This window comes from Peromyscus leucopus, chromosome 5 (genome assembly GCF_004664715.2).
Source record: "Peromyscus leucopus breed LL Stock chromosome 5, UCI_PerLeu_2.1, whole genome shotgun sequence".
NCBI classification, from domain to species: Eukaryota; Metazoa; Chordata; class Mammalia; order Rodentia; family Cricetidae; genus Peromyscus; species Peromyscus leucopus.
Window position 1 is genome coordinate 1179588 of NC_051067.1, and position 27763 is coordinate 1207350.

At 40.1% G+C, this 27763-nt stretch overlaps 1 protein-coding gene across 5 annotated transcripts in view; it reads right to left on the reverse strand.

The window, feature by feature from the left end:
• The window catches only part of Ercc6l2 (ERCC excision repair 6 like 2), a 99943-nt gene that overhangs the window by 12530 nt on the left and 59650 nt on the right, over nucleotides 1–27763 (reverse strand). For 3 of the 5 annotated variants that reach the window (XM_037205643.1, XM_037205644.1, XM_028891714.2), the window contains one exon: nucleotides 24206–24360. In XM_037205643.1, the coding sequence (XP_037061538.1) occupies nucleotides 24206–24360 (155 nt within the window). Of the gene's footprint in view, nucleotides 1–24205; nucleotides 24361–27763 lie in introns of those variants that run through there. The other 2 variants (XM_037205646.1, XM_037205645.1) reach the window with 1 other exon arrangement.

A 27763-nucleotide genomic window follows, 5' to 3' on the forward strand; every position in this document is an offset into this window, starting at 1 on the left:
CAGAGGACAATAAAGTAATAATTTTAATTAATAAGCAGTAAGTAACATCTCTTTCTTCTTTGGACATGCAGAGTCTACATGGAACAGTCAGCTGAAAATGGGAAAACAAGGGAACACCCCTGCTGTCCTTTCAGAGCTTTAGATAAAGACAAAAATAGGCTAAGCTAATTATGTGGAACCTAATGTTATGGCACTGAAACTTATAGTATAATATAGTATGTTGCTTTTACAAAAAATTTCTGATTTACCTGTAAAATGTGCTTCAAAATATAAAACTGCTAATTAAAGCTGGACAATGCATATATTCCTTATGATTTATGATTTTAAATTATAAAAGACATGTGAGAGGTTAATAACTAAGAGGGCACTTGTGTAGGAAGAGTGCTAGGGATGTGTTTACTGTGCACCCTCCCTTCCCTCTCACTTTACACAGAGCATGCCCAGTTGATTCTTATGCACTATGTATAGTATGCAAATCTGAAATTCAAGGTCATCTAAATCAACCCTTTTCTACTTAGAAGACAAGATAGGAAAAAAGTATAAAAATAAAATTCCAAAGCAAAACTTGAGAAAACCAATAAATCTACACTAGGTCTTATCAGCCATACTAATTGGTTGTCCATCCTGCAACAGTATGAAATGGTCAAACGGCCTGGGACAAACAATACTGAATCTATTATTTATTTTATTTTTTGGTTTTTTGAGACAGGGTTTCTCAGAGTAGCCATAGTAGTCCTGGAACTCGCTCTGTAGACCATGCTGGCCTCAAATTCACAGAAATCTGCCTGCCTCTGCCTCCTTAGTGCTATGACTAAAGGCATGTGCTACCATGCCTGGCTTAAAGATCTTATTTATTTATTCATTATTTATTTTGTACTCACATGCCAAAGCATGTGTGTGGAGGTCAGAGAATAACTTTCAAAAGTCAGTTATTTTCTTCTATCATGTGGGTCCCAGGGTTGCTGGCCTTTACCTGCTAAGCCATCTCGATAGCTCTCTTTCTTATTCCTTTAGTGAAATGCATGTGCTATAATTAAAAAGGCCTGAGCCAAGGTGCCTTATTTTCATTCAAGCAATGGATTTGATTTCAGATGCAACTAAAAAAAAAAAAAAAAAAAAAAAAAGAAAAGCTCATCCTCCTGAGACCTCAGTGGCTCCCTGAGACACAGAATCCGCCAGCTCTGACTGGACCAAGAGGTGAGAGACTCTTCTCCTACTCAGAGAGTTCTATCTCTAGGACCTATACTATAGATAGCAATCCTTAATGTCAGTATACTTTCAAAAGGAAGGTTCCTTCTACCTCACAGCTGTATGCTTACATTTTCATTTTTCTGTTTATTCAGTCACATATGGACTATATATACCAGGAAATAGCACTATATAGTTCAGAGAATGTTTAAAAAACAAAAACCTCTTTTTATTAACATTGATTGAAGTGAAAAATAAATTTGGAAGTAAACTGCTAAAGAACCATAGAGGGCACTTACATAGGAATAATAAGGGAATGAGAATTTAATGGGAAAAGGCCCTCATAACCACCTCCTGTAACAAATGGGTCAAGAGATGAAAATCCAGGAGAGTGAGGAATTTATTTATTTTTGACACAGGTTTTTCAATGTAGTTGCAGGTGGCCTTAAAACTAATCATGTAGCCCAAGGTAGCCTTGAACTTGAGTACTTCTGCCTCCACCTTCAGAATGTTGTGGTTATACAAGCTTGCCATGATGTCCACTATGAGGCTAACTTTTGAAGACAATCATGAAGAGCCTGTTGTGATCTGAACGAAAATGGCCCTCATAGCCTCACAGGGAGTGGCGCTATTGGGAGTGGCCTTGTTGGAGTAGATGGGGCCTTGTTGGATGAAGTGTGTCACTGGGGATGGGCTCTGGCATTTCAGAAGCCCAAGCCAGGCCCAGTGGCTCACTTTCTTCCTGCTGCCTACAGATCGGGATGTAGAACTCTGAGTTATCTCTCTAGTATCATGTCTGCCTGCATGCTGCCAAGCTTCCCTACATGATGATACTGGACTAAACCTCTGAACTGTAAACTAGCCCCAACTAAATGTTTCCATTTATAAGAGTTACCATGGTCTTGATGTCTCTTCACAGCAATAACACTCCAAGAAAAGCCTCTAGCTCCTATTTTACAGAAAAGGTATAAAGGTATTGTGAATAATCTCTCTTGGGGCTAGTTCTGGGGCCGCATCCATCACCAGCATATAGTATCACCCCAGCTCACTTTTCCCTGCACACTGCAGAGGAAGGATGCTCAGAGTAGTGCCCAGGCAGGATTGCCTATATGTGGCAGGCTAACAGGAAATAGTGAAATCTTCCACTGGGCAGATATGGAAGGGATCTAGCTATGGAGCTGGTTCCTTTTACAGCACACCAGAAAAGATCAGTGTGTATGTACCGGCAACACTAAAGTCTCCAGAAGGCTTGATCAGTAATAGGAAACTGGAACTAAGAGGAGATTTTAAAGGCAGTGGAAAGTCATGATGGAGGAAGGCTCAACTCAGAAGGCTAGTTCTAAGATAAACAGAGGATGACCTGCCTATCCCAGAAAAGTCTGGAGCCTACAGCTTGTTCCTAAGACTAGCACAGAGCTCTAAAGACACTCTAAGGTCATCATCATGTGTGGCCATACTCTTCCATCATCCTGATCACACCACATATGCCACGAAGACTACAAATCAAGTGTCCTTTCAGTTTCTGTCTTCATCAAGCCTTAAACAGTGAAGTCTGAGGCTGCAATGTTTTGTTTACACATCTGTTTAAACAAAAGACTTAAAAACAGATCTCTTTGGTTAAGGGCCAAACTGTAAGCACACACAAAGGCATAAATTTGCTTATCTTTGTAATACAAGGAACGGGGAGTACTATCAAAACAGACAGCACAGTGTAAGTAAATTCATTCAAATGGCAGCTGGGTCTAAAGTGACAAAACTATTTAAGGATCTTTTCACAAGGGTGAAAATATTCAAATTAATTATGTAAGGTTATCATAACGCAGGTCTCTGTAGTCAACAAAAATGTACATCTAAAAACTACTCTTAAGCCTTAAGCCATAGTCTGGAAGGAAAACCCAACTGGTTAGAGGACTCATCCAAATATACACCAGTCACATTTTCTGCATGTTATAAAAATGGCAGGCCTAAAAACACAAGCAGATTCAAATCCAGAATATGTTGTGGGAAGAAGAGGATACTGAAGTTGGCAACCCTAGCTCCTTTCTTCCCAGAAGGTTTAACAACTATGTCTAAAGCAACTTTATTTTGTGGTGGTTTTCTTGGTTTTGACAGGATCACTTTGTGTTCTAGGCTAGCTTAAAACTCAGCATGTAGCATAGGATGGTACTGAACTTACAATTTTGCTTCAGACTCTGGAGTGCTGGTACTATATAAATGTGTACCTCCATGTCCAGTCTCTAGCATGAAATTTCACAGAACTTGGCTGGTAGATGGCCCAGCAGACAACCTGAGTTCAATCCCTAGACCACATGTGGTATAAGTGGAGCAGTGATTTTTACAAACTCCACACACACCCACACCCACACCCACGCACGCACGCACGTGCCATGCATGGTGAAACACACACACACACACACACACACACAGACACACAGACACACAGACACACACACACACACACACACACACACACACACACAATAAATGTTTAAAAAAACCTGAAAAAACTGTGGGAGTTTCACAGAACTGTGGGAGACTGAAAATAAAAGTCACAATTTGACTTCAGGCATGGGACAGGGCATCTTTCTTACTCCATTCTCCATATGCTCCTTTATTAAGTACCTTCCTTTGCCAGCACTATGACCAACAATGATGAATAACCAACAGGCATGTTGCTAAAACCTGACTAATCCTTCTGCATTACATGCCACTGTGACTACTTTAATTTGAGTAGCTGAGTTGAAGTTTTATTGTAAAAATGATGGTAGGGATCTACTTTATGCTGTATTTTAATAAGGGATTTCAGTAACAAGCACTTGGTGAATGCCCACTCCTGTTGCCATTGCTAAGTGGTGGTGGTCATATTTAGAAGCATATGTTATGGTCTTGATCCTCAAGTCACTTGTAACATACATAAAGAACAGATACACATGAGGTTAAGTTACAGTAAGTTCATATCCCATCAGCAATAATAACTGGCATCAAGAAATGTGTATTAGAAAGTCAGTCAGCAGATTAGATATGGTTGGAGGTGTAGGGTTCCTCACAAACCTGCAAGTATTTCTGCTCTCACACTACAATCCACACAAAAGGCTTCTGCTTTCAGTGTGTAAGGGTTTTCTGCACTAGCAGCAGATACTAGTGGCCATGCACTTGGTATCCTTTAATTTAATTTTGGCAATATCTCTCTAAGACTAGCATTTCCCTGACTCCAGATGCCAATTGCAAGCCTCAGTTTAGCTCAGCTGTGCCTGTTAGAGCAGCTCACATAACTTAAGAGAACATTGGCCTCTGCTCATTAGTTTATTACTCAGGATATTCCACATACTGAAGCAATATGTAGAGGCAAAGTCGGGTGTGTGTGTGTGTGTGTGTGTGTGTGTGTGTGTGTGTGTGTGGTGTGGAGCTCCCATGCCCACCCTGGGTATGCCACACTATAGTAACCTCCACATGCTCAGCTATTCAGAAGATTAAAACCCATCCTCCTTGGGTTTTATGGATATTTTACTACACAAGCATAATTGCTAGCAGGCTGGATGAGGAAACCCAGCAAGGCCTGTCTGCCCCATTGCTTCTTAGCCTCCTCCATCTAGGAATGGGACAGGACCCTTCTGGGGTGAGGATCTCAAGTCAGGGAATTTCTATAAGGTTGGCTCTAAAACAAAATGGCAGTATTGGTGGAAGACGTGTATCTAGGACCCACTTTGGAGAGGGCATTATAAGCCAAACAGTGGCCAAAACCAAAACATGTGTGTCAGAATATCACTATTTCTTATCCATATAGAGGACTCCAGTCTGGATACACTCAGTAATATCTCTGAGTAAGGTGATTTCCAAGAATATTATAAAGTTGTTCATAGAAAAGATGATTCGAGAGACACTGCCAACTGCCGCCATGACCAGCAGCATGTGAAGACGCCGGTAAGCCACCAGCCACGTGGCAAGGCATAGATTTATGGAAATGGGTTAATTTAAGCTATAAGAACAGTTAGCAAGAAGCCTCCCATGGCCATACAGTTTCTAAGCAATATAAGTCTCTGTGTTTACTTGGTTGGATCTGAGCGGCTGTGGGACTGGGGGGTGACAAAGATTTGTCCTGACTGTGGGCAAGGCAGGAAAACTCTAGCTACAAATGGCGCCCAACGAGAGGGCAAGAGTTTCCACCTAAAACCTGAGAAAAGATTCTAAAACGGAACTAAAAACAGCTTCCTAATTGTCTCTCTCAAATGAGCAGCAGCTGCTGGTTTGAGTTACTGGCGGGTTCCTGGCTTGTGCGCTCGATCTGCAGTATGGCGGGAATGAGGCCTCTGCAAGTGGCACATTAAGCTGCATTGTGGATTTAGCCTTTGCTAGTACAAAACAAAAAGAGGTTTCTGGGCTACATGCTGCTTTGATAAGAAGCATAGACCCACTATTTCTGAGAGTTGATGGCTCCCAGAGCTGGCGGAAAACGTACCACCGCCATGTTGGGAAGCTGAAGTGGGCAGAGCCAGCAGCCACAGTGCTAAGAAGGCTGCAGTTTAAAGCAATAGGTTCAAGGTAATATAAAACATAAGCCACATAAAGATGGCTACCACACAGAGAATCTGGATTATGTTCTCTTTGATATTCGTAACTGAAGAAAAACATTTGATTGCAAAAGCTGTTGAGTTATGCCAAAATGTATATTTTAAAGGTATCTTGACTTCAAAATTTGGCTAAAAGGATATGTTGCTTTGGAAAAGAGGCTCTGCTTTTGTTTCTACAGAAAGCCAGAGGCTATGGATTTGTTCCAGATTAAGATACATCAGGTTTGACCAGCCAAGACCACCTGAAAGGTCTCTGATGACACCATGACCCAGATGATCCAACATCCAGAATCGTTTCAAGGCAACTGGCTCAGACGATACAGTCTCATGGACTACTCCATGATCCTAAAATTTTGTGTCCCCATAAGATACAGCGCCCCTCTCCAGCAGGAAGTAGTAAGAGAAGCTACGCCCAAATTCCCAAATATACCAAGCTGGCTTTGGAGATGTATAAAAGTTAAAACCTTTCTTTTTAAAAAAAGAAAAGGGGAAGTGCTGTGGGATGGTCTGTATGTCAAATCTGTTGTTCTGATTGGTCAATAAATAAAACACTGATTGGCCAGTGGCCAGGCAGGAAGTAGGTGGGACAAGGAGAGAGAATACTGGGAAGCAGAAGGCTGAGGCAGAGACACTGCCAACTGCCGCCATGACCAGCAGCATGTGAAGACGCCGGTAAGCCACCAGCCACGTGGCAAGGCATAGATTTATGGAAATGGGTTAATTTAAGCTATAAGAACAGTTAGCAAGAAGCCTGCCATGGCCATACAGTTTCTAAGCAAAAAAAAAAAAAAAAAGATGATTCAAATCTAGGTGTTCTAAAGTGTTTAGAACACAGGCTGGGGTAAAGCTCTGTGGTAGTGTGCCTAACAAGTACAAAGGCCCAGTGTTCATCCCCATCACTAAAAACCAAACTAAACCAAACCAATCATATCCAACTTAAATAAAACAAACTCCCCAAGACCAAAACAGTGTCTGAATCCATTGGACCTTGACAAAATTAAACACATCTTCTGAAAAAGTACCTATTCAAATATAAACTCATTTTAGGTTATCAAAAGTGAGTCAGAGATACATCCTACTTAGGAAAATCTATTCTTCAGGCTTATCTGAAGAGTTATGCTGTGAGTAGGAAAAATTGTGCTCCCCAAAGATAAACCCCCTCATAGGTTACCTAAAACCAAGCAGTAAGCCCTGAAACCATATACATATGATTAACATTACACAGACTGAGAAGTTTGTATTTTTATACAAACTTATATAGAGATATATAGAGAGGCCATAATCTGGAGAGGGAGCAAACAGGGTGGAGTATATATGGGAGAGATTGGAAGGAACAAAGAGAAGAAAATGATATAATTAAAATTTAATTAAAAAAGAAGAGAGAAGTCTTAACAAAATTGTAATATAACTCTCAAATACACATTTTAGAGCAAGAATTGGCCACACAAAGTTCTTCTGCTGAGTGAAGAAGAAAAAGCCTAAGAGGAAGGGCAGTTTGTTTTCAGCTGAAGGAGAAACTAGTGGAGACCTAGGGAGGAGATAACATATTTGTGGTGGTACATACTGAAAGGCAGAGAGATTTGGGAGATATAAATGCAAAGCTGAATGTTATTCTAAGTAAAGGAAAAGTACAAATCAGGGTCCTCCCAAGGAGAGTTAACATACATAGACACACATAGACAGACAGACACATGAAAGGATTTATTACATTGGCTCGTATGAATAGAGGTTGTGTAGTGGGTAGCCATCTTCCTTTTAACTACGTGGAATGGCCTTAATAATTTCACCAATAGGTTGAATAATTCCACAATGGCTATCCACAGGTGAAGAACCAGAGAACTCAGTAGCTACTCAGTCCAAGAAGCTGAGAGCCAGAGAACCAATGATGCATCTCCAATCAGGGGCTGAAAGTCTGGAAGCTCCTTGGAGAGCTGCTGATGTGAGCTGGCATCCAAAGGTTAAAGAACTGCCAATGTCTGATGGCCACTGGCAACAACAACAGCAATGTACCCACTCAGGAAGGATCAAGTCAGTACATGAAGGAGTTCTCATCTAGCCAGAGCTCAGATCATGTTGAGGACAGATCTCCCTACTCAGGTTACCAGTCTTCATATTAATTGTCTAGAAAAACTATCAAAGACACAATACCCAGAGGCTGACTGCCAATTTTCTTGGCATCTCTCAATCCAGTCATGTTGACAGCTAAGATTAACCAAGACAATATTTAAAAAAAGTAAAAAAAAAATCACGTCTTTGCCAAAATATCTTTGGTAGAGTTGATATTCCTCATAGTCTTGTCATGCTGCTCTGGGATGGTCTGTGTGTCAAATTGCTCTGATTGGTCAATAAATAAAACACTGATTGGCCAGTGGCCAGGCAGGAAGTAGGCGGGACAAGCAGAGAAGAGAATTCTGGGAAGTGTAAGGCTGAGGCAGGGAGACACTGCCAGACGCCGCCATGACAAGCAGCATGTGAAGATGCGGGTAAGCCACAAGCCACGTGGCAAGGTATAGATTTATAAAAGTGGATTAATTTAAGCTATAAGAACAGTTAGCAAGAAGCCTGCCACACCATACAGTTTGTAAGCAATATAAGTCTCTGTGTTTACTTGGTTGGGTCTGAGTGGCTGTGGGACTGGTGGGTGACAGAGATTTGTCCTGACTGTGGGCCAGGCAGGAAAACTCTAGCTACATCATGCTTCTTGTGTATGTGTATGTATTATCTCTGTGTGTGCCTGTGTGTGTGTGTGTTAGTGAGGGCATGCATATACCACACTGTGTATGTGGAGGTCAGAGTACAACCTTGAATGTGGGTCAATTACTTTTGACATTGAAGCAGTGTGTCTTTGTGTTACCCACTGTGTATGCTCCTGGACATATCTTTGCCCAGGATAACTGGCCATGAGTTTCTAGGGACTCTCCTGTCTCTACCTCTCAGCTCTCTATGGGAGCACTAGGATTACAGACATGTGCTGCTGCAGGGGGCTTTCTCTTGAGTTCTGGGGATTCAAACTCAGGTTTCATGCTTATGCACCAATCAGTACTTTATCCACTGAGCTACATCTTCAACCCTTGCTGCACTTCTTGGGTCCAGACAGAGTTTAACTCTTTAAATTACATATATTTTTTTTAAGGAAGGATGAATTCAATCTAGTTGTTGGTTGTTTTTTAGGTTTAATTGGAATAAATTTTTCAAAAACTAGGTATCTTAGAAAATTAAAAGATTAATATGTCACATATTAGAAAATCAAACCTGAAATATTTAAGTAGAGATCAAACAAGTGAAAGGAAAGCTCATGAAAAGACAAATGGTGAGAAAGGCCACAAGGATGGGAGCTGACAGCCATTCCTGAGGCCTGAAGGAGATCCTTAGCTTCCCATTTTAAAAATAAGTAAAATGAAATGTGTGTATATACTTCCCCTAAATTCTTCAAACTGAAATACAATGATTTTCCCCCAATTTTATGTTTATATAAAAACTCAGAATTCCATGTGTGGAGGCAGTGTTCTCGGATGACAAGGCCTAAGTGTTTCTATTAAGTGACCATGTCTGACTGATACCATGGTTTTCATAAAGGGATAAAATATAATTTGAAAAGCATTGTTGATTTCTTACTATCCCTTAGTTCATTAGGCAGAATCAATAAAAGTTCAATGAGGCTTTTTACCTCTGAACTTCTATTCTGTTACCAGAAGGCATTATCTGAAGAAATGACACTTTGTTAATTATTAAAATCTTACAACTATCTAAACCATGAAGTTTTTCAAAGTCCATTTCTCTGTGCAATCAGAAGGATCACCAGCTAGGAAAAGAGTTAGAATTATACCACTTCCTAATAAGAAAAATTACTTTTGTTAATCCAATCCAATCCAATGTCAGCTAAGTTTTTAACTTCTTAAAAAATATGCATGTGTGTATGTTTTCTCTATCCTTTATCATGGGAAATCAGCCGTAGTTCAGGGCAGGTTCTTAATAAAATTAGAGGACTTAACAGGTAGCTAATAAGGTGTTTAAAAGAGTTATTGGTACAATGAGCAAAAAGTAATAACATAACTACACAGACCACAGAAGAGTCTAACCTCACATGACCCTTTAGCCATCACCATAATTACAATCATAAAATCTATGTTCTGTTTTGAGTAATTCCAGCACTATTTTTGCAAGGGGTTAAGTGTGTTTTGGATCCTATGAGGAAGGATGGCACAGGTTTTCTTGGAACCAGGCTGTAAGAAGGAACAGGCCTATGTGTACAAGAGCACTGGCTTGTCCTTCTGTTTAATAAACGAGTACTCTTCACTCAGATGATACATTGTTTTTTGTGGAACAGAATGTCACCTACAATCAATCTTCCTTCTAGGAATAAAAACACAAAGCCCCTTTCATGCCAATAGTAGTATCATAGCCTCATGCTTCTATACACAGCAATCCCAGAAATTTTAATCCTACTTGTTGCATGAAAACAAAAACCTTTATGATAAAATTACAAAAAGTTTATATTGAGATAAAGAAGAAAAATTAATGACAAGAAAAATCCCACTGAGAGTTCATTCTGAAACCATATGCTGTACTTACTGGACTACCTCATAAACCAATCAATTATTTTATACCATTGACAATTATCCTGATAAAAATAGAATAATAGGATGCTTTCTTCCCCCAAGTCCGCTCATTATCAACAGTCTATTCCTCCTTGCTGACTCCAAAGGCTGTATAAACATGCTGCAATCAATCCACCAAAGCTCACAGAAATCCTTGATTTAAGTAATCTACAAAATGTCAATCTAATATATGTACAAGAGAAGTTCCTGCTAACACATTTTGAGTTTACAGTATTCTCAACAATACTTAAATCTGTGTTAGTTATAAAAAGACACTCCCACCTCAGCCTGACAGCTCGCTTAGTTCTCTCATTTACAGCACACTGCAATAATATAAAGAAGGGTTTACTATTAATCCAGGTTTTACTACAAAGCGACCCATTATTTTTCTGTCAAACACTGGCAGGAGTGCCAAGTGTCTGTCATCCAATTCAGGGGATTAAGTCTTCTTTTATCGTCTGATACTTGTACCAATTTATAAAAATACAGATATAGTTTCTTAGAGTTGGTCACAGTCTATACTTTGGCTTGGATTCAGGCAGCAGAGGTGGACTATGACAGCTGGCAGGAAATTCAGGGGAGCATACATCCTCCCCCTTTAGTCACCATATCTCAGTTGCCATAGTGATTAATCCTTAATTGAATGCTGTCTTTGTACGTTCTTTTCAGAAAACTTTAAGCAAACTTAAGTTGAAGACATGCAGTTGATTGAGAAAGGAGGCAGTGCGTCACCACAGGTTTAACAAAATTGTGTGGTACACGGCACCACAGGTGCAGTGAAGTCTGTGACACACGGCACCACAGGTGGAGTGAAGTCTGACACACGGCCCCACAGGTGGAGTGAAGTCTGACACACGGCCCCACAGGTGGAGTGAAGTCTGACACACGGCCCCACAGGTGGAGTGAGGTCTGACACACGGCCCCACAGGTGCAGTGAAGTCTGCGACACACGGCCCCACAGGTGCAGTGAGGTCTGTGACACACGGCTCCAAGGTGCAGTGAGGTCTGTGACACACGGCCCCACAGGTGCAGTGAGGTCTGTGACACATTTTCATATAATAAAAGAACACAGTGATGCTGTGGGATGTTCTGTATGTCAAATGTGTTGCTCTGATTGGTTAATAAATAAAACACGGATTGGCCAGTAGCCAGGCAGGAAGTATTGGCGGGACAAGCAGAGAAGAGAATTCTGGGAAGTAAAAGGCTGAGGCAGAGAGACGCTGCCAGCCACGGCCATGTAAAGATGCCGGTAAGCCACAAGCCATGTGACAACTTATAGATTAATAGAAATGGGTTAATTTAAGATATAAGAACAGTTAGCAAGAAGCCTGCCACAGCCATACAGTTTGTAAGCAATGTGTTTACTTGGTTGGGTCTGAGTGGCTATGGGACTGGTGGGTGAGAGAGATCTGTCCTGACCCTGGGCCAGGCAGGCAAACTCTAGCTACACAATGACTTTAATAAATGTGGGGCGTTTACCCACCACCCCCACAGCTTCCCAGAGTTTTCTTGAGTGCGAGCAGCAGGAAATATTAGATAGAAGGATTTATAGCGGAGAATCTTGCGGAGATAAACAGATAGAAAATAAAGGATAGCCTCGAGAGGGCCTGGAACCTATTCCAACAGGCCCGGACTGTCTCTGGTCCAGGGTTTTTATAGAGACGCCAAGGGGTGGAGCAAAAGACCTCCTCCCCCAGCACAGCCAAGTGCAGGCCATCTCAGACACCTGCACTCAGGCCCGTGGTCCTGATCATCCTCTATTCGGACCTGCTGGGTAAAGCCACGAGGAACCCCAGAACGGGCTCCCACAGGTCCCCCCTTCTTAATATATAAAAAAATAACTATTAATGGCTTACAGCAATCTCCATAGCTGTTACATCTCCCAGTATGGGAGTAGAGGATGATATAAATGGCATTTCTCTTTTGAATTAGGTCCAAGGTGACCACAGCAGTCTTAGCTGCCTCAAGCCCTTTCTAAACCAAAACTCTTAAGGTGACTACAAACTTAAAGAATCCCTTAGCTTCATCATTACCATTAGCAGGTTAACATAAATATTGCTATACATAGTCACAATTCTCTCAGTCTTACAACTCAAAACAAACTCTTAACAGAACCATTAGAATTAGCATATATGGTGCTATATATAGTTAACAATTTTCTCCGTCTTACAACTTTAACTCAGTCATTTGAATTTTCTTGTTAACAGAACATAGGAAAAACTTTGATGTATTCTCAAACTTAAACATTTCCTTAACTCCACAAAACCAGGGTGCATTAATATCAATAGGTTTCTGCGAACATAATTCAATCTCATAGCTCCTCCTTTTCTTTATAATTTTTAAGCAAAATCTCAAGCCTAGTTAGAAAACCCAAACTTTTCTGTTTAAACAGTTCCATTTGTAACACAAAACACAAAACCAGTTCCATAAGTAATTCCATTTTTACATAAACAGTTCCACAAAACAATTCATAAATCTCCAGTTAATAAAGCATATATGCATACACAAAATTGCATCTTGATTCTAAGTAGAAATACATTTCTTCATTTAAACAGTTCCATTTTTAACCCAATTCCAGAAAACCGTTCCTAGGTCATTACTATAAGTAAGCTCAAAATTGTCCCATTGCAATGAAATCTCTATTGTTCATTTCATTTAAGTACCAAAATTCAAATGAAATATTGGTACTAGCCTTCCAAATTTGAAGAAATCCATAACCAAAATGTTTTTGTAATTTTATCTCATTTTAAGTTCAAAAAGTTCAAACAAGAAATAAATTCTGGTATCAGGCTTTCACTTCCAAATATGAAGAGACGTTTTTCAACCAAAACTTTTTGCAGTTAATTTTTGTTCAAACAAGCGTCTCTGCAACTTTTGTTCTCACAGACAGACCTTTTTAGTTATAGTAATATTTTAAACCGCACCGTTTTTGCTGTTAGCTCAGGTTTTTCTGTGCTGCGTTGATATTCCACGGATCTCAGCTGCGGATGCCTTGTGCTGGTTCTGGCGTCCGTCATTCTTAGCTTTTTAGCGGCTTCTGGAGCTTTTGAAACCATTCAGACTGCCTACTTTGCAGTCTACTAGGACACTATCTCCTGTGTCTCAGGTGTTTTCACCATATACATTAATAGACTCACACTTAACATTTACACTTTTTTACAAACTCACATATAACATTTTTTTGCCTTGCAAAGCATTTAGACTCATATTCAACATTTACATGTTTTTACAAACTCACATACAACATTAACATCTACTTATTTATACTTTATAGAACTACTTTAGCAAATATATTTCCTATTAATTCTTATATACTTATATTAATTCCATCTTATTTCTTATTTAAACTTACATTTACAACTAGCATCTTACAAGCTTATTACTACATGTCTTAAGACTACCTTAGATACTTCTTACAAGCTTATATTCTTAAGGGAACTCTATAGATCTATTTTACAAACTTATATAGGCTACCATTAGCATATATCTAACTTAGCAAACACCTAAAGATTTCTTAACACAGATCTAACAAGACAGAATTCTTACAAACTCACATATCTTATTTTCGTCTTTCTACGTCTTACTCTAAATTATTATCACCATCTCTACTAGAAGGATTCTCTTAACTAGACAGGAAGTACGTACATCATTTCTAAAGTTTAGAGTTTATAGTCAGCTTTGTTATAAAGCACTGGGATTTAGTGAGTGTTGTCATTATAGAGTTGTGATACTTATTGCTAGGGGATTGTAACATTCTCAGGACGAAGCCACACTCCAAAGTTGCCAGTTCTCTCAGCCGTTCCGGACCGGCAGAGATGCACTGTCAGCGGTAGACCGTTTTTAACTAGAGGCTGTCCCTTCACCCAAATTCATAATAGTTCCCCTAAATGCCTCAATTCAGACAAACGTTTCTATTACAGCAGCACTTTTGGTTTGCTCTTATAGGTAGCTTTTTGTCATTCAACTACCGTAAAAACTTTGCACAGCTATTAGGGTAAATAAGGCATTTTACCAATGGAGCCCCAAACCGTGAATCACCTAGTTCCGTATCCTTTCAATTTTTCATCGGAACTGACACTTAAACCCTTAGACGATTTTCCTCCTTATTCTTTTTAAAGGCTGTATTTTAAATTTACCATGAATGTATTTTTGAGCTGACAAAAGTGTTTCAGGGCAATGTCGCCATCTTTAGCGGAAAAACTACCTTTCCCATAATGCATTTCCCTTATATCAGTCCATAATAATATCAGTCCCTTATATCAGTCATTTATATCATTTCCCATAGTTCTTTTGGGGTCTGAGAGTCAACTGGTTCTCTTTTACCAGACTTGCTTACAAATTCTTGCCCGGGAGGTTTGAACAAAGTCTCTTGCCTTTGCAACCGGAGATTTGAACAAGCATTTTACATTTTCAATTATGGGACATTGGGAGGTTTCTATTCTCCTCAACTGGCTTTAACAGGTGTCTCTCCTTCATTTGACACTGGCCCCCGCATCAGAACCACACCTGCCTCATTAGCCAGCATTGAGGCTGGCATTTCTGATAGCAACTTTCCTTGGGGCTTGTGTTGGTTTTAGCCAGTGAAAAACAAGATCATTTACAACAGAGCTTTTCCATAGCTCCTTCAGAGATTTTCTCCCACTGATCTTATTCTCATTTTGCTTGTTCCTCCCCCCCCCCCCAGATGCAGAGCTTCAGCTATCTGTCTGCGGCTCTGTACCTTTGTTAGCTGCCTTTGGAGGTAGGGGCTTCTTTTTTTTCTCCCCCCGAATCTGCCTCAAATTCTAGCAGCTTTTTCAGGATTATGTCCCTTCTCTGTTTCTTCAGAGTCTTTCTCCCAGACAGTTCCCAGTTTAGTCTCAATTTATCCCCTCTACCCCAGAAACGGTTACCGACACTAGAGCGGTGGCTTTCCCTGCTACTGAAGGTAGGGGCTTTTGTCCGTTTCTATTTTTTCAGGGTCTGAGGTTTGTGTTCATAAATCAAGCTTAGCAAGGGAGGTTTTCGCCATTTCTAAACTCCCATTAGGACAGGTGTTTTGCCTCTTCAGGCCTTCACCTGGCCCAGTCCCCCAGTAGGTTGTGTTTACTTGTCTGGGTGCTCAGGACAGAGCTTATGCCAGAGGTAATCACCCCTCAGGGCTGCACTCCCTCATCTCAGGGAGTCAGTTGAAACAAAGCTTTTCTCAAAGAGGTGCTTTCTCTGACAGAAAAGAAAGCTTTACTCCTGGATAGTTCTGTTCTGCCCTGGCTGGGCTCTTTCCCCAGACAGCGTTCTGACTCGGCAGCACAACTGCTTCAGACACAGTTCATCAGCTTTACTGTTTTCCCAGAAAGGTCCTTTCTCTGATAGGAAAGCTTTTTTTTCAGATTTCTTTTTGCAGCTGTGGACCTATCAACCCGGGACTTGTAGAAAAGTGGACAACTGTGCTGTTCCCACCGGCTTTAGCTTTGTTTGTTCATTAGCAATCTTCCCCTGGGTCCTGCACCTTCCTGCCTCAGCTGTGCACTCCAGGAAGTTTACCACTGCAGGAACCCTAGTATCCCCGGAATGCACCCCAACTCAGAGACGCTGGCCAGTCACCTCTGGGTTTTTTGGTCAGAAGTGAGGATACAATGCTAACAGTTTGCATTGCTTCAGAGGATCTTTGCTTTAGGAAGATTAGGAGCACCTTTTCATTCTGAAATGCTCAAAGCCCTTGATGCCTCAACTCAGCTGTAACTGTGAAACTTGGCTTTTTTCTTTTCTCAGGTAAAGTTTGCTGCCCTTTTGGGCTCTCTGTAGCTGTTCACCCTTGCTCTCCCCAAGCGTTTCCCTCAGGGTACTCTGACCCACTGTCTTTTACTAGCTTGAAGAGACAGAGCTTAGAAGAGGTTTTTAGGAACTTGTCCTTCCCTCCTGCATTGCAGGGAGGATTGTTAAAGCTTGAAAGAGAACTTAGAGGTTTTGCTGTCTTAAGTTTGTTGTTTTCCCTTAGAGCTAATCACAGGTGGTCCCCATACTAATATCTTCAGGTGATTCTAATTTTTGTCCTCTCTCAGAAGGACAAATTTAGTTAAGTTTAAGAGCTTTTGAGAAAGATTAAGGCTTTTTAGAGAGATTTTCCCCCCAAATTTTCCAAGAAAAGCTTTATAGTTTAAGAGAAAGATTTTTCCCCCCCAGAGAAAGACCAACTTTTCCCAAAACTTCCCAACTTTAAACTTTGACTTCTTACACCCCCATTTTTGCCTCAGGGAGAAATTACTTTCTCCTGCCGCTTGGATTTGGCATTTCAGCTGTCCCCAGGTCAAAAGCTTCCATAGGAAACTTTTTCTTCCCCATAAGCTCAAAGAAGAGCTTTTTTACTTCCCATAAAGCCCAAAGAAAGATTTTTTTCCCCCAGTTTGCTTTCATTGCCCCCAAAGTTAGATAGCTGAAGAGTTTTTCTGTCTAGTTGCCTTACTTATTTTTTCCTACACAATCTTACACTTCTAAGTTTTTCCTAAACTATATTACTACCCTATACCTTATACTTATTTTTCACAGATAGAAATTGAGAAAGGGATAGAAGATAGAAAATTTTGACAGAAGAGAATTTCGCTGCAGCATCGGACATCCTTCCAGTCCGCTTTCCTTTTCTCTCGAGGATAAAACACCTGCCTCACCAAAAAATATATATAAAATATATTTTTTTTCATAACACCGGCATGCCTTTCCACTGGCAGGGCTGACTCAGCACTTTCACCAAAAACTCTGTAATAAAACTATTATTTTCCTTTATCTTTAGTCCCTATTACTTTGTCTTTAGTCCCTGTTCATTTGTCTTTAGTCCCCTTTTTTTTCCCTTTTTTTTCTTTTGTCCCTTTTTTTCCTTTTTCTTTAGTCCCTTTTTTTCTTTAGTCCTTTTCTTTAGTCCCTGTTCACGGCGCCATTCTGTGGGGCGTTTACCCACCACCCCCACAGCTTCCCAGAGTTTTCTTGAGTGCGAGCAGCAGGAAATATTAGATAGAAGGATTTATAGCGGAGAATCTTGCGGAGATAAACAGATAGAAAATAAAGGATAGTCTCGAGAGGGCCTGGAACCTATTCCAACAGGCCCGGACTGTCTCTGGTCCAGGGTTTTTATAGAGACGCCAAGGGGTGGAGCAAAAGACCTCCTCCCCCAGCACAGCCAAGTGCAGGCCATCTCAGACACCTGCACTCAGGCCCGTGGTCCTGATCATCCTCTATTCGGACCTGCTGGGTAAAGCCACGAGGAACCCCAGAACGGGCTCCCACAAATAAAGACATCATCACTCCTTTAGACACTTAAAACCTTTCTTTCTGGTCTGAAATGAAACACAAGACACATGAGTTTTCATTCCAGATATCCTATCTTTTAAAGGAGCTCTTTACAAAGATGGCTTTATCAAAATAAAAATTTTCTTTTCGTTATGGTTGAATAGTAGTCAATAGTGAGTATGTATCACATTTTCATTATCCATTTATCTCCTGAAGGACATTTAGGTTATTTCCATTTTAGAACAGCAATGAATATTGCGGAGAGGTATTATGGAGTAGGATGCCAAGTCCTTTGGGCATATGCCAAGGAGTAGTATAGATGAACAGATCACATGATAGATTATTTTTTTGCTTTGTGATGATTCTCCATACTGATTTCCATGACAGGGAAGCTATACCCATGATACCTCACCAATATGGCTGCCTAAACAAGACTGAAAATAACATCAATATGACTATTCCCTTCTATGGAAAAGGAAATATCATGGGGTCCACTATACAAAGAACTACAGGCAACTAATGACTGCTGAGACAAGGAGAATTCTCTCCCAGGGATGGATGACCCCTCTAAGTTGGTTATCAAATACAAGGTGGTCAGCTCTGAAATCATATATATATATATATATAATACAAACAACAAAAACAAATACAACAGGTTATATTTACAATATTTATGCATATGGATATACATACATACACATACATATATAAATGTGTATGCAAAAACAATCAAAGAGGTCATCAATTTGACAGGGAGTGGGGAGGGCATGGTAGGTGCTGGAGGGTGGAAAGGGAAGAAGGGAAGTAATATAATTATATTTTAATTTAAAAATGATTTTAAAAAATAAAAATAAGAAACAAGTATAATTAAAGGTAAAACATGTTCTTATTGTGCACACTATTTCATATTTGTATTATCAAATAACAAAAGTATAATTATAACAAAAGTATAATTACAAATTTATTTTGAGAGTGAGAGGTTTTAGTTTAGGACATCTATAATATGTTCTACAAATTTTATATATATACTTATATATACTATAAGAACCAAAAAGAAAAAGCTAGTATATTTTAGGCCTTTCCTAAAGACATTGGTGAATTTTTAAAGTAGATTAGCAGTTTTTGTTATTTTGTTTAACAATTATTAGCTTAAAAATATTGAGGAACTCTGAGAGGTCACAGGAGTTATCTAGTACTGTGGTGTCCATTAATTCTCTTACAAGTGTTCCATTTGGTATATTTATTTCTTTGTAAGTTAGCCAAAGGCTGTAAGTGAGCCTCAATTATAATATCCCCCACACAGCAAAACACTGCAACATTGTAACCACTGTTGTTCACCTATTAATTACTTATAAACATACAGGTTTGCTTTGTTTTGCATCTAGCTGCAGACATATAATCTTTTGAAACATGTAAATTTTTAAATAGAACATTGATGATAAATATGAAGTACTCAGAAGAAATCTCATTAATCAAGAAGATTCTGGATTTGAGCTCTAGATAAAAGATACTAGTCTTGTAGGTGGGAAGTCTGTTATATTTTTAAGATTTCAGGAGCAAGAGGTTTCCAGGTATTCTTTCTTCCTTTTTTCTTTCTTTCTGTCTTTTTTTGTTGGGAGGGGGAGGGTCTTTCTACATAGCCTTGGCTGTCCTAGAGCTCACTATGTAGACCAGGTTGGCACAAACTCAGAGTTCTCACCTGTCCCTGATTCCCAAGTGCTAGGATTAAAGGCATGCACCAATATGCTTGGCTCTAGGTATTTCCTGAGACTGTGATGGCAATCTCTTTAGGATTAAAGGCATGCTTGGCTCTAGGTATTTCCTGAGACTGTGATGGCAATCTCCTTTGTTCTTCCTTCATTTCCTTTCTTCTTTTCCTTTTTTTTTTCTTTTCCCTTTTTGCTTTTTTGAGACAGGCTTTCTCTGTGTAGTCCTGGTTGTCTTGGCACTTGCTTTTTAGAACAGCCTGGCCTCCAACTCAGTTATCTGCCTGCTTCTGCCTTCCAAATGCTGTGATTAAAGGCATGCACCACCACCACTGGCCTATTTCCATTCTTCTTGTTCACTCTCTTTTCCCCCAATAACTACTCAACTTGTTTTTCAAAACTTCAAATTTGCTGTTGCCACTCACCTCTACACAAGTGAGTGATAGAAATATCTCACCAGAGATGTGAGTTTTAATAATTTTCTCATTAAAGATCTTGAGGCAATACTGCCCAGTATGATGAAATCAGTGACTGCAATCACTCTTCACACAAATTCTTGAAATGGCTTTTGCAAAGCTGGATGGAGTTTTACTGTACTGGGTATTGACGTAAAGAAGTCAGTTATAGAAATGACTATTCCTGGCCCACTAGCACTGGTGGCATGGGTGGGTCCTCCTGACCAGTGGTTTGGAGTGTGTGTGTAGGTACACATATGTGGATGGCAGAGGCCAGAAGACGACACTGGGTACCCTACTGCTCTCTTGCCTTATACCCTTAGGGAGGGATTATCACTGAACCTGGAGCTGTCAGGTTTTTAGCGAGGCTGACAGGCAAGTAAGTCTCAGCTATTTTGTCTCCACTGGCCACAGTGCTGGAGTTACAGGCTAAGTGTCCATGTCTAGCTTTTTACATGGGTGCTGGGGATTGAAACTCAGATTCTCATGCTTTGCAGCAGGCTTTCTTACTTACTTAGTTATGGTGGTATTCTATTTGTACTGAAATGTGATTTTAGTTGTATGTTAATAAATAAAGTTGCCCGGGGGTCAGAGCTATTAGAGCCATAGAAAGAGCGTGGCAGTGGTGGTGCACGCCTTTAATCCCATAGATCTCTGTGTGTTCAGGGATACAGCCAGCATTGGAGACATACGCCTTTAAGACCTGGAGGGCTGTACTTACAGGCAGTGACAAGGCAATCATGTGTTTGGGTTTACAACCAATGAGAAGGCAGAACAGAAAGACTATTTAAAGACATACACACAGGAAGTAGGTCTCTTTCGGAGAGCTAGGACCACCACAGGAGGAAGGGTAAGATTTTAGCTCTGAGCTCTGACCTCTTGGCTTTCTCTTTACATTGGTTCTGTGTTTCTTATTTAATAAGACGGTTGGTTACATCTACACTTAGTCATCTCCCCAAGGCCCTGATCAATTGTTTTAAAACTTCTTTCAATCTTCATACACACCATAAGTTAGCCATTAAATTAGCAAATTTAATCATATTCCCTGAAAAATGTCCTCTAAGCTGAATGTGGTATGAGAAGATACTCAAGCCTGGAAGACCCATCACTGAGAAGGTAAGTGGGCACCATGTCCCACCCCTGTCTTAGTCAATGTTCTATTGCTGTGAAGAGACACAGCATGACCATGGCAACTCTTATAAAGGAAAACATTTAATTGGGACTGGCTTATAGTTTCATAGGTTTAGCCAATTATCAGCATGGTGGCACATAGGCAGAATGGCGCTGGAGGAGCTGAGAGGTCTACGTCCCAGTCTGTAGGCAGGTAGGCAGTAGTGAGATATTCGGCCCGGCTTAGGCTTCTGAAACCTCAAAGCCCAACTCCAGTGACACACTTTCTCCAACAAGACCACACCTCCTAATCCCCGTCAAGTAGTGCTACTCCCTAATGACCAATCATTCATATATATGAGCCTATGGGGGCCATTACTATTCAAACCACCACAACCTCCAACCAAGAAGCAATTTGTCATTGATAGCTGCTCAGAGAATGAAATCAGTTTTGTATTGATCACATCCCAGGGAAGCCATATGCTCAGGAATAGTTAGCCAACACAAAACAAACTCCATGATCTATTGAGTGTCTGTGTGTGTGTGTGTGTGTGTGTGTGTGTGTGTGCGCGTGCGCTCGTTATAACCTCTTTTTTTTTTAAGAGAAAAATAATATGAAGTGGGGTAAATAAAGAGGGAGGGACCTGGAGTGAGTTGGGGGAGGGGAAAGTATGTGACCAAAATATATTGTATGACAAGTTTTAAAAATAATAAAAAGAGAAATCTCAGGGGATGGATATCCTGCCTCTTTCATAGTAAGAGGTACCTCATTATGAAAATTGTATGAAGAGGCAAGATTTCAGGTGAGATTGTGCTGTTCACTCTAAAATGTTGAGGCCAAAACAGGTTAGAGGGGAAGTGTACTTTTCTTTTCATGCCTTTCTTAAAGATGGCTCCAAAGAGGCTGCTTATTGTCTCTACATGTGGAAAATACTTTTCAAGCTCACATCTAGGTGAACTGTGTTAACTGTGACTTTCTCCTTGTGACAAATAATCAGGTAAATTATCTCATTAACTCCTACCATTGTTAGTATACTACAGAGATATTTGACCACCCATGTTTACTGCAGTACTATCTACAATAGCCAACCAGCACAGATGAATGGGTAAAGAATAATAAAGTATATACACAAAGGAATTTTTAAATTCTATCACAAAGAAGAATGAAATTATGTTCACTGCAGGAAAATGGATGGAAGAGGATCATTACCGTATGAAGCAAAATAAGCCTGCCTGAGAGACAAATACTACATGTTTTCTCTTGTATGGAGATTCTAAATAAAATAAAAATATAAATAAATAATATGGAAGTAGGAAAGTGATTATGCAAGTAGAGGAAGTTGTCTAAAAAGAGGGGAGAAAAAAAACACAAGAGACTAATGGGAGGGCAAAGAAATAGTATCCCATACTCCCCTCATAAGAAAAACCTACACTTGTATATTAAAATGTGTCCTTTTAAAATCCATTATTACATTCACCCTAAGGATGTTATAGGATGATGGACTCTTTCCTAGATCATTTATCCTCCACCCCATTAAAAAATTCCAGGTGAGGAGCCGGGGAGATGGGTCAGTAAAGTGCCTGCTGTACAAGCACAGGGATTTGCAATAGGATCACCAGAGTCCACTAGGAGCCAGGCCCTGTGACTTGTGTCTCTAATTCCAGTGCTTGGGGAAAAAGGGAAGGAGACAGAAATGAGTGGCCACACAGTCTAACAGGATCCATAAGCTCTAGGCTCAGAGACCCTGTCTCAAAAAACAAGACGGAGAGAGACTGAAGAAGGCACTTCACATAGACCTCTATACACACATGCACACAAATCTCAGATTACAAATTTCCTTCAAATTACATGCTAGGAGAAGCTTTGATTCTCCTAAAACTGGTACTTTTTTTTTGTTTCTGTAGTCTTCCCTCTGCCCATGCTCAGTGATTCTCAGCAGGGTGTTGCAGCATTTGGAGTACAATGGGTTTTTTTTGCATGTGAATTCCCTCCATTCCACTCAGCCCAACACAGTCATTTGTGCCTGTTCAGCATCTGGTCAAAGTGATCATCCAAACTCTAGCTGAGACATTATTGGTTATTTCCTTTGTTCTGCCCACTGGAAAGCTCGCAACTGTCATGTCAGAAAGATGTCGAAGTAGACTATATTGACCTAGCTATCTGCCGTCTACCCTTCTTCCTTTCAGTCATCAACTTTTTAATTTACATTTCTCTGGTCATGAGTTTTACTTTACATTCTGGTTTTATTTTTAAGACAATCTGAATCCAAATGAAGATAGCTGGAAAGTTTAGAGGGATTTCCACCAGCATCATTCTTAAAAGCAACACTACATTATATCACTGTTATATGCAACGTACTTTTAGCTTCAATCCATAAAACAATAAACATTAAGCTTTTAGATGAATACACCAATGAAAACATTTTGAAAAACCTTTGATGAAAATGATCATGTATAAACAAAAAAAAATAATTTATATAAGGCTTTATTTTCATGCAGCAGCAATCTTAAGCAGGAAAAATCCATAGGATTTATTACTTTAACATTATGAAAACCCTTCATAAAAGCCTACATGAAGCTTTTAGATAAAAAAAAAACAAAACTGAAGAAACTTAGCCATTTATTTTTCTTCTTACACAGGAGCAGAAGTAGTTTGGGGTTATGATTTAATATGTGTAACTCTAAGATTGTTTTGAATTTGGGGACATAGGAACATTTTTTAAAAAGGGAAACTATTAGTCAACTCAGTATTACTGGGCATTTTATTTTAGATTTGTCATTTAATTTGTCTTAGTTTCTTTTCTACAGCTTCGATAAAATACCATGATGAAGGCAACTTATAAAAGAAAAAGAGTTTATTTGGAGCTTAGAATTTCAGAGGGTTAGAATCCATGACCATCACGTAAAGAAGCCTGGTAGCAGGCAGGAAGGCAGGCAGGAATGTGCTAGAGCAGTAGCTGAGAACTCATATCTTGATCCATAAGCAGGAGGAGAGAGCACTCTGGGAATGGTTAGTCTTTTGAAACCTAAAAGTGTCCATAGTGACACACCTCCTCCAACAAGCCTACACCCCATAATCATTCCCAGATTCCATCAACTGGGGACCAAATATTCAAACATATGAGCCTATGGGGGCCATTTTCATTCAAGCCACAACAAATCCCAAACATCTTCTGTGGTTATAACTATTATAATGCTATATGGCTTTTCCACACTTAGTTGTATGCCTCTTAATAGAATCAATAGCTATTTTGAGGATGTAAAAAGGACCCTATTGAGAAACTTTTGTAAAAAGTGAGATAAAAACTATATTTTCTTACCTTAGAACTGCAAACAGCTACATTAGCAGGGAGCTGGGAAAACTGTTTCAACTCAAATACATCACGGGTTGCCCATCGGCTCATGTGGTTTTCAGCTCTGCTTGATCCGATCACATTTTGATTTGAGTGGATATACGCCACTTCCTGAACACCATCTAGGAGGCAACAATGTTTATTACATGATTCATCACTATGAAGCAATATGGTTCTAATTATCAATAGCACACTAAGAATAGGATATACCTGCTTTTTTATTTCCTCTATTTTTTGAGACAGTCTTGTTGCTATGGAGCCCAGATTAGTTTCAAACCTGTGATTCTTCTGCCTTAGCCTCCTAGCTATGCTTGTTTCCTCCCTCCCTCCCTCCCTCCCATCTGTCTCTCCCCTTCCTTCCTTTCTTTCTTTTTGAGACAGTGCCTTATTTTGTAGCCCTGGCTGGCCTAGAACTCACTGTGTACACCAGACTGGTTCCACAGTCAATCCTGCTCTTGACTTCCCAGTGCTAGGATTAAAGGTGTGCACCGCCATACTTAGCTATGCTCATTTTAAAATTATTATCTTTGTTGTTTTCTTGAGACAAGAGCTCACTCTGTAGCTCAGGAAGGCCTAGAACTCATGGCAATTCTCCTATCTCAGCCTCCTGAGTATTGTTGAAATTACAGGTATAAGCAACTATGCCTAACTTCTTGCTTTATTTTTAATCTTTTAATTATGTTACTATTACAATATTTTAAAAAAGTAAACTGAAAAGGAGTTCAAATGTTTGTCCAGGCTGACTTGGAAATAACTTCCTACTTTCACCAATATGAAATGCTGAGATTAAGTAGCTATTTTTAAATTTAAATCTGAAATGGAGATTTTTGTCCCTGAGAATCATGGTTAATGGCCCATCATAATTTTCTTCTTTATTAATTTCAAATTGTTGTTTGTACATTTAAGGAGGTGCTCTAGGCTTATCTGCTCCTTTAAAAAAGTACTTGATGGCAGTGATGGAAGGGAGCATGGGGTTTATGACCAGGGAGTTGGCGGTGCTCAGCTTTATTGTTTGTATTTTGTCTTTTTTTGTACACATGCCCAGAGAATGTCAAGATGAGAGCTTTTTAGGAAATGAAAAAAAAATTAACTCATAGCTTTTTATCTGAAAGAGGTTTTAAAAGTGGCTGTATTTTTTACTGCTTTGCTTCTAGGCTCTAATAATTTATTTTGAAATTGTGGTCATAAAAGAGGAGGCTAGAACTAAGGCCTGTAAAATTTCCCTCAAACAGCCCTGGCAATGAACCTCAACTGTGACCTCAACACTCTGCTGTTTTAGCCCTGACCACTCCAACAATCACCAAGCACAAAACACTGCTACATCATATAATTAAAAGTTACCAGGAAAACATCTACATGCGACATCAAATACCACTAACTCCAACTGCTGAGACCTGCAGTTAAAAACCTCGTATGATTATTTTTGAAAGTGTAATAATTCCTTAACCCTCTAATTTTACTATAGCAAACAAACCAATTGATAATCTTGTAGTAAGTTAATGGTACCAAAATATACATACATAACAGGAAAATTTTAAAAGAGTCTTATCTATAAGAGAAAGCCTAATGTATAAGTAAATAAAAGTTAACAATTAAGGTGCATGTTGCACTTTATTTCATCTTCATATGATTTATGGGGAATAAGTTAAGACACTCATAAAGCAATGCTAACTCATAATCACTGCGCAGATTCTGAACAGGGGGTTGTTCAGGCCCTCTGAATCACCAGGTGAAATCAAACAGCAATTAGACAACAAAAGCAGACACCTATGGACCACATGAAAACAAAACTGGATGACAAGACAGCCCCATGAGCCCTAAATTGCAGTCAAGTGGAGGCAATCTGCTAAGAGCAAAACTATATGCAGTGGTTCTCAACCTATGGGGTCGTGACCCTTTGGGGGTTTTTCAAACGATCCTTCTACAGGGGTCACCTAAGACCATTAGAAAACACAGATATTTACATTATGATTCATAACAGTAACAGAATTAAGAGGTTTTTAAAAAAAATTTTTATTAAGAAATTTTCTATTCATTTTACATACCAACCACAGATCCCCACCTTGACCCTCTTCCTGCCCCCCAGACCCACTCTCCATTCCCACCTCCTTCAAGTCAAGGTCTCCCATGGGGAGTCAGCAGAGCCTGGTACATTCAGGTGAGGCAGGTCCAAGCCCCTCCCCGGTGCACCAAGGCTGTGCAAGGTGTCGCACCTTAGGCACAGGACTCCAAAAAGCCCGCTCATGCACCAGGGACAGATCTCCATACCCCTGGCTGCAGGTCCCTCAAACAGTTCGAGTTAAATAACTGTCTCACATATCCAGAGGGTTTAGTCCAGTCCCACAGGGGCTCTACAGCTATTGGTCCACAGTTCATGGGTTTCCACTAGTTTGGCTGGCCGTCTCTGTACATTTTCCCCATCATGATCTTGATGTCCCTTGCTTATAGAATCCCTCCTGAGTGAGGTAACCCAGACTCAGAAGGACAAGCACTGTATGTATCACTCATAAGTAGATACTAGATGTAAGGCAAAGGATAACCAGACTACAACCCACAGCTCCAGAGAAGCTAGTTAACAAGGAGGGGTCCTAAGAGAGAAACACAGATAGCCCAGCTAAGGAGAAATAGATGAGATCTACATGAGCAAACTAGAAGTGTGTGTGTGTGAGCGCGTGGGGGGGGGAGGGGTAATGAAGGGCAAGCAATGGGGGATGAGAACATAAGGAAATGGGAGGTTGGAGCTGGAACAGGGACAGTGGGAGAGCAAGGAAAGAGATACCATGATAAATGAAGACATCATGGGAACAGGGAGAAACAGGGTACTAGGGAAGTTCCTAGGAATCCACAAGGATGACCCCACCTTAGACTACCAGCAATAGTCAAAAGGGTGCTTGAACTGGCCTACTCCAGTAACCAGATTAGTGAATACCTTAATGGTCACCATAGAACTTTCATCCAATGACTGATGGAAGCAGATACAGAGATCCACGGCCAGGCACCAGGCCAAGCTCCAGGAGTCTAGTTGATAAGAGGAAGATTACAGTTATGAAGTAGCAATGAAAATAATTTTATGGTTGGAGGTCATCACAACATGAGGAACTGTATTAAAGGGCTGCAGTGTTAGGAAGGCTGAGAACCATTGCTATATAGTATTCACATCTGTATTATGGATGAAGGAAGAAAGTGTGGCATATGAGAGACCTAAGAACAGAAGACCCCAGGATAGCCAACAGGCATTTGTTGGGAGGCACAAAAGGCCACTCAGAGGGAAGGTTCACCACGGCTGAAGGGATCAGGGGTCTTACAGTAAGAAGGCCTCAGGAGAATGCAGCAAGCTAACTATATAATATAAATTTCTACCTCCCACCAAAGAGAAGCAAAATGGGGAAGTAATCAGAGTGAACAGGATAGCAGGATTCAGCACTATGTAGGGGAATAATTCTGCCTAAAAAAAGGGTCAAGAGAGAATTATCTGGGTCAAATCCCCAAAATTGTGAGAAAAAAAGAAAGAACAAGCAGCAGAGT